The sequence below is a fragment of the Haliotis rubra genome, unplaced genomic scaffold (genome assembly GCF_003918875.1).
Source record: "Haliotis rubra isolate DU_JTF1 unplaced genomic scaffold, ASM391887v1 Scf241, whole genome shotgun sequence".
In the NCBI taxonomy this organism is placed as follows: domain Eukaryota; kingdom Metazoa; phylum Mollusca; class Gastropoda; order Lepetellida; family Haliotidae; genus Haliotis; species Haliotis rubra.
The window spans coordinates 834,136-842,130 of NW_025766459.1; the positions used below are offsets into that span (position 1 = coordinate 834,136).

Here is a 7,995-nt window from a genome sequence, read left to right on the forward strand (position 1 = left end):
GATTGGTTCTATATGGTCCAAGATGGGGGACCTTGTTTATGGATCATAGGCAGATCCGAAAAGTGACCCTCTGATTGTCACTGTACAATTAACCCAGTAAAGTGTACAGGACACGATCGGCCTTCTTTGACGTCATTCGTGACCCACTCGTGTTATTCCGGGACAAACAGAAAAACGACTCGAACGCCTCCGGAAGGATTTCATACTGGCGCATGAACATCAGAACTGCATCAAACAAAAACAACTCCATTTCTGTTTCATTCCAACAGTCATACACATTACCTAAGCAGTCAAATATTGATGTTTTCCCATTTTTACCCTGTTTTAAACAATAATAATGTTTGTGTACATACCGGTTCTCAGGTTTCCAGCAGTGTTTACTCTGACGGCCTTGTGGGGCGCTTTTGAAGATTTTACGTACGCTTTCCGATATTTTTAGGCAACGTGACACTACAGCTAAGTGTTTCAAAACCCATCCAGTTTGCGATTCGTATTAAGATACAGTCATTTGAAAATATAAGGCGAACAACCGGTAAAATTTACGTTGGAATATGTTTTCAACAAGTCATCATTGTTTGAGACAAGTTAAAATCTTTAAAAAGCAGAGAGAGTTTATTGCGATAATATGAAGTCTTACCAGGTCACTGAATGAGTGAGTGGGTTTTTGGGTGAGTGAGTAAGTGGATGAGTGAGTGTCGGGTGGGTTGGTTGAGTGAGTGAGTGAGTGAGTGGGTGGGTGTTTGAGTGAGTAAGTGAGTAGGTGAGTGAGTGGGTAAATGAGTGAGTGAGTGGGTGAGGACGAGTATGGTACTTGCATGATCCTAACCAGGTATTCGAACAAACAATCAGGGGATTCTGAAACGCGCAAGGGACACAAACAAGTATCCGTGCATTCAATCCGACCGAACCAAGTAATCACGTGACACTGTGGGCAATTACTGCATTTATTTGCTCAGGAAAATGGGAAGTGACGTCACTATTCGCTGGAGTGGAGGTCGTCAACGTCTTCGTCCTCTTCAGCAGCTCTTCTCAGATCCTCATCTGACAACAGACATAGGACAGGTACATAACGCTCAATACATAAAGCAGAGGGTCACACATTCATACCTATTATGAGTAAGTTTGCATGGAGGTTTCGTTGGTCACAGTGCTTATGTCATCCTTGACCGTGTCATCCTTGACTTTGTCATCCTTGACCGTGTTATCCTTGAAAGTGAGTATCGACTTTGCTCGATGTTTTTAATGACTTGTTTGTCTGGTCAAGACACGTCTAATTTTAAGATCGGACGATATCGCTTTAATTTAGTTGACTTACGATGTTGAACAGCATTCGCTCGAGTATCAACTCTGACATGTATATAACCAGGGCTACCTGAATCAATGGTCATCAGGTCACGCATGGCCCTGGTGAACTCATCAACGCTGACTTGAGAATTGCCTGCCAATATTAGAATAATACAATAAAATATTACAATACAATAAAATAATACCAAATAATAATAATCTTTATTAATACGATCCAATAGTATAACAGAATACAATAATAAAATAATAAATTACTTAGCAATAATACAATGATATATACTGAACAGCAAAAGAAACGCAAGTTTCGAAAAAATGAAATCTCATGAAGGTAAGCGTTCATGGTTATGGAACATTCATGGTAAAGTGACGTAATGATCCCAGATGAGATGATGTCATGCCATTTGACGTCCATACAGACAATTCGCACAAACACACCAACAGTGCAACAAAACCATAATTTTAGTACGTGCATCGACGGGTCTGGATGAAAAGCATGCATTTCACTCTGAGGTATCCTTTATAAAGGTTTGTGTCAAAAAACAGTTGACTATTGACACTAGGAGATGTACACGCCATACAAACGATGCCTAGACTGAGCAGAGAGGAATGGCCATTGGAAAGTTGCACGGAGGTATCTCTGCAACCGCAGTAGCTAGAAAATTGGGCTGTCATCTTACCACCATTACACGACTTGCTCAACGTCATCAGCAAACCGAGGTTGCTGCTGATCGCCCCCATACCGGGCGGCAACGAGTGACATCTCATGCGCAAGATCGGTTCATCCGGGTCACTCATCTAAGGAACCAAACTCAAGCACCAACAGTAACAGCAGCCTTAGTTCATGGGTCAAGGGGAGCAGTGTCCAGCGATACGATTAGGCGTCGTCTTCGGGCTGCTGAAATCCACTGCCGAAGGCCATATGTGGGGCCAATTTTGACACGCCAACAACGCCAGTGACGTTTGCAGCCCTCCCACAGCAAGGGTGTTGATGGATTATCTGGCTTAAAACAACATTAACGTTTTCCATGGCCGTCTCTTTCCCCGTATATGGCTCCCATTGAACATTCTGGGACGAAATTGGACGGAGGATTGGTGCAGGTAGACAGCGACTCACACTTGCACAATTGGAATAGAGATTGGTGTTTGAGCGGAACCAATTGCCTCAGGCAATCTTTCAGACTCTAGTGAACTCAATGAGGCCACGTTGCACGGCCTGTGTGCAAGCTCAAGGTGGCCATACACGCGACTAAAGAGTCTTTCACTTTTCGCGTTCAGGGGTATCTCAATTTGACGGACTGTGATCAATTTGAACTTATTGCAATTCAATGTCAACATCAACTTTCAGCTGTTAAATTGATAGTGTTGTCTATAGAATAAATGATTGGACATGATTTTGGTTGTCTTCTATTCACAAACTTGACAAAAAGCCAGATTTGCGTTTCTTTTGCTGTTCAGTATACTATGTTTGTAGGTTGTGTTACACAGTCGAACCGCTGTAACTCCCTTCTAGAGGGACCGTTCTGTAACTTGGAAGTACCGGACATTTGAGGTAGGCTGAGAACACCTGTAGGCGATGACAAACAGACGTGTTTCACTAGATGTGATATATACAAGCGTGACCAGTCACGTCCAGGGTAGATGTGCTACCAGCAGGGTGACCAGACAACAAGTGATATTCGGGTGTGCTAAAGCAGACCACTTACCGTCTTCATCCAGAAGAGGAAGAAAGTCCTTCACTGCGCGCTCATCAAGAACTTTCTCGGCTTCCAACTGGTCAATTACGCCATCCTTATTGAGGTCAAGGTCGTTTGCATCACGTCCGTAGCGACCTTCAACGAGTAGAGAACCTTTTATCAGTATTCAAGCAATTTTACGACCAGGATCACCAGAAATGCGATTCGGACATTTTACCCATATTGAAAAATGATGTGCGACAGTTAACAAAACACAAGAGTACGGCTCAAACCTTCAGTAGAAAAAACTGGACCACTGTTTATCTTCAATTTGCTTTCAATATCAATCACTGCTTTGTCCGAGACAGGCTCAATGAGAGGTCATAAAGATGGAAGGGTGGTGACCGTGAGGATAGAGAGGGAGGGGGGTGGGGTGTTTGTGGGTGTTGACAACAGTAGTGAGTTACCAACCAGAAATACTGATTGAACCAACCGCGCTGCTGCAGGGTGGGTGATGGACAATATCAGACATACTGCACTATAAGCATCCACCCCCAAGACGCATCCATCCCCAATACAGGCCCTCGTGTTTTTGCGAGGATTAAAGTTTTTTTTAAAAATATCTATAAAATTTGAGATGACCCCCACCCGCCTGCTTTGCCGATTGCTACGCTACCATCGCATACAATCGATTAAAACTTAATCTTGACTGCTTCGACCACACCCTCGTTGTATGCGGACATATCGTCATCCATTTGTGTCAAGATCGTTTAGTTGTGAGTCGAAATCGGGTTTCAGTCGACTTGCAGAAATAACAATAAAGAATTGGTAGGTGTCATGAGTGGTGTTCGATAGGCCAATCATCCATGAATATTTTTTACATTAAGTATTAAACGATGGCATGCGATGGTAGTGTAGCGATCGGCAAAGCAGGCGGGAGGGGTGCACCGAAGTGTCCGGCCTTGTCATAATGTATTGTACTGTGAAGCATTTCGAGTCGGGGGTCATCTCAAAATCAATATTTTTAAAATCCTCGCAAAGACACGAGGGCCTGTGATCCCCACCCCACCCACCCCAATCATCCTACTCCCTTTCCCTCCACCAATCCAGTTTCTGTTTGTTGGTGGTGGCCCTAAAGGGGCTCTATCCTTCCTGTCCGGTATTGCCTATTCACCTCTTTGAAACTGCTTGTATGTTTTGTACGCTTTGTACGCTTTCCCGGCGAATTTCACTACGCGCTTGAACCACCCCCGCCGCCGTCGTCGTCTCCACCCCTCGGCATCCGGCAGCAGGACCAGCCCCAGGAGCAGGAATACCAGCAGTAGACGCATGGCGATGTTGCAGATGGTGTTGACTTTATCTGAATTTGGAACAAGTAGAAGCATTAACCAATTACTGCCATTCAATACACTGCCCTTATACAATACTTAGTACTGCCAACCTAGACACAATACTATGATTAGAAACATATTACCATACACTACATAGTACTGCCATAGACTACATAGAACTGCCATACACTACATAGTACTGCCATACACTACATAGTACTGCCATACACTACATAGAACTGCCATACACTACATAGTACTGCCATACACTACATAGTACTGCCATACACTACATAGTACTGCCATACACTACAAAGTACTGCCATACACTAGATAGTAGTATACTGCCATACACTACAAAGTACTGCCATACACTACATAGTACTGCCATACACTACATAGTACTGCCATACAATACATAGTACTGCCATACAATACATAGTACTACAATACGCTACCGACTACTACAATACAATACACGGTACTATCATTCAATACACATCGTTACCATACACTATATTATAGTACTACCATACAATACATAGTACTACAATACAACACACAGTACCACCACGCAATACACAGTGTTCCATACAATAGACAGTACTACCATAAACTACATAGTACTAGCATATAATACATAGTACTACAATACACTACATAGTACTACCATAAAATACATAGTATTACCATACACTACACAGTACTAAAGTACCAAGGGAAATAGAGATAAAATGGTTTTTGGCTGTCAATTGTTTTCCCTGACGGAAATATGCAATTCAAACAAATATCAAAGTATCGTCGGTATTCCCAACCAGGCCTTCGAAAAGGCCGTTTTACGGGGAAAATGTAATAAATTTGCATATTTAACTGATTCAAAGAAACAGATTATAACTGATGTCACAATTAGAGATGAATGACAACAACTGCATGCAGCACTGTTGAGACAGGAAGATTCATTTGCACGTGCATTTTCATTAGGGGTTGTCTCAAATCGTGGCTTTAATTGTTGGTTTGGGTTCATTCGCGTTCAATTTTCATTTCTTGGCGATAACATTAATTTGAAATTTACACTTACGTATAATTTAGATAATAAAATGTCTATAATTAATACTGATGGTGCATATCAACAAAATAGCTTGTATTAAATCTAATACTAAAAGAAAAACCGCTGAAAATAAAATAAAAATTACAAATTTCTAACTGAAAGAAATGTAACCCTTTTTAATGCGACATCTAACGCGGACTTAATACTACCATGGCCTTACGAAAACCGTACTTGTAAATATTCTGCTGTTTCAATGTAATATTGAGTATTTCATGTGTATTTGGCAGAAGTTCCTGTATGTGTGTCTGATTATTTCCGTCACAAAGTGGGAGGTGGCTTCAGGAGGGAGTCCATCCGTCTGGACAATTACTTGAACGTGAATATAGATATCACAATGACATGTAGGAAACAGATGAACCAAAATGTGACTCGGTAGATACTGTTATAGTAAAAGTCAAACAATTTTTATTTTAATTGTACTTTGGGGATACAATTTGAACGTTAGAAACATCTCACCCTCTCTCTCCCTCCCTCCCTCCCTCTCTCTCTCTCACACACTCTCTCTCTCACTTTCTCTCTCTCTCGACGATCCCTACTTGTTTTGTTTACAGTTGAATTGAATAAACTTTATGATCCGGAGCTCGCAATGCTCGACTAGTGCGGTGAAACACTCTGTCGGGACAAACAAGAGGTTTTCCCCGATCTTTCTCTAAACTAAAGAAGTTGAACACACAATTAAAGTTTTAATATCCGGACTCGTGTGACTGTGCACGTGACAATCAACGCTGTCAGTATGTGATATGATAACCTTGTGGCAAGAGTTAATATACATTACAAGTGTGAAATATACATTACAAGTGTGAAATATACATTACAAGTGTGAAATATACATTACAAGTGTGAAATATACATTACAAGTGTGACATATACATTACAAGTGTGAAATATACATTACAAGTGTGAAATATACATTACAAGTGTGAAATATACATTACAAGTGTGAAATATACAACGAAAATCAACCAGATAATACCCATTTTACCCATATAATTAAGTTTTTAAATATTAATGAAAATATATTGAATAAATTATTAGTGAACTGCTTGTCAACGTGTCGCTAACCTCCCGCCAAAGACATAAACTGACTGCTGCTATATGCACAGATGAGTAAACTATTCCTCCCAGCTGAATTTATCATATGGTTCATTTTGAAAATAGGCTATCTCTAAAAAATCTATCAAAACAGAAATGTTTAAGTGATTAGAAAAATAGGCAAAACATTTAAACCACGTCAAACATTTCAGGTAATTCTCAGCAAAGTTTCTATTGAACCAATCTATTTTCAGTTACCCAGCCACAAATTACTTTTCAGAAACTGTTGCAGGAAGGAGTGATGGTATAAATCCATCCATCATATAATAACTCAGTTTCCATATACCTTTTGTCTCACTGCAGTCGCTGTCGACCTGTCTCGACTTCAGTGACGACACGCACACACGGTTCTCGAAACACGAGGATTGCACGAGGAAACCACAAGTGAATATATATATAAGCGTGAGTAGTGAGTGAGTGAGTGATTGTGTGTATGTGAGTGTGTGTGAGTGATTGTGTCAGTTAGTGAGTGAGTGATTGTGTGTATGTGAGTGTGTGTGAGTGATTGTGTCAGTTAGTGAGTGAGTGATTGTGTGTATGTGAGTGTGTGTGAGTGATTGTGTCATTTAGTTAGTGAGTGAGTGATAGTGTGTATGTGAGTGTGTGTGAGTGATTGTGTCAGTTAGTGAGTGAGTGAATTGTGTGTATGTGAGTGTGTGTGAGTGATTGTGTCAGTTAGTTAGTCAGTGAGTGATTGTGTGTATGTGAGTGTGTGTGAGTGATTGTGTCATTTAGTTTGTGAGTGAGTGATTGTGTGTATGTGAGTGTGTGTGAGTGATTGTGTCAGTTAGTTAGTGATCGAGTGATTGTGTGTATTTGAGTGAGTGAGTGCCCAAAGGCTGCCTTCCTAATGCATAACATTCAGTTAAATCTCCAACTGCATTATGTCCCCCTCCGTCTAGCCCTCCCTGCAGTGCTAAAGCCCTAAATTAGGTAAGTCTAGATTTCCTCAGGTTCAGGTTTGAATCTCCCATCTGACTGGGGCTCCTTTTCAGTTTGTTTCTGTCAAAATTAAATATTTTCAGAGACTAAACGTTAGTCTAGCCCGTACCTAGGACATGTATATCATGCCAGGACATTGTGCAGAGCACCAGAACAGATGGGCATCAAGGCGGACTTACCTGTAGACTGTAGAGTTGTACCCGAGACTGACTCACCTGTGGGTTGCAGCAGAGGTGCTCTACCTGTCCTGGGTGGCCCTATTTATACACAGCGATTGCTGAATGAGCAGATTCAGATCACTGACAGGTGACACATCCTTGTAACACACGTTGTAAACAAGTACCTATTCGGTAATATGGACTTGATCTGCCAAACAGATAAGGACGATCGATTCTACTTAATATTCGTGAACCTGATGTGAAATTCAGAAGCTGAGGAAATCTAGATTTGCTTCATGTAGGGTTTTAGCGTTGCCTGGAGGGCTAGGCAGTACGGAAAATAATGTGGTTCAGGTAGTGCAAGTGAATGAGTGAGTGACTAGTTT

General features: G+C 41.3%; 1 protein-coding gene and 1 long non-coding RNA gene across 2 annotated transcripts; one reads left to right on the forward strand and one right to left on the reverse strand.

The window, feature by feature from the left end:
* The first annotated feature begins 426 nt into the window (after positions 1-426).
* LOC124278759 lies at positions 427-1,002 on the forward strand. Its single transcript, XR_006899179.1, has 2 exons — positions 427-720; positions 761-1,002. It is a non-coding gene; the product is annotated as an uncharacterized LOC124278759 (long non-coding RNA).
* On the reverse strand, positions 931-7,758 carry LOC124278758. Its single transcript, XM_046714530.1, has 5 exons — positions 7,631-7,758; positions 4,153-4,338; positions 3,009-3,134; positions 1,373-1,438; positions 931-1,041 (listed from the first exon to the last, which is right to left on the reverse strand). The coding sequence occupies exons 2-5, from the start codon at positions 4,307-4,309 to the stop codon at positions 977-979; spliced, it is 414 nt and encodes a 137-aa protein (XP_046570486.1). The 5' UTR covers positions 4,310-4,338; positions 7,631-7,758; the 3' UTR covers positions 931-976.
* Positions 7,759-7,995: the final 237 nt, after the last annotated feature.

Coding starts and splice junctions, on each gene's coding strand:
- LOC124278758 (XM_046714530.1), bottom strand. CDS start 4,309: ATGCGTCTACTGCTGGTATTCCTGCTCCTGGGGCTGGTCCTGCTGCCG. Junction 3,135..4,152: donor ATACAAGCAGTTTCAAAGAG/GTGAATAGGCAA, acceptor TACTCGTTGAAG/GTCGCTACGGACGTGATGCA. Junction 1,042..1,372: donor CCTGATGACCATTGATTCAG/GTAGCCCTGGTT, acceptor GTCTGTTGTCAG/ATGAGGATCTGAGAAGAGCT.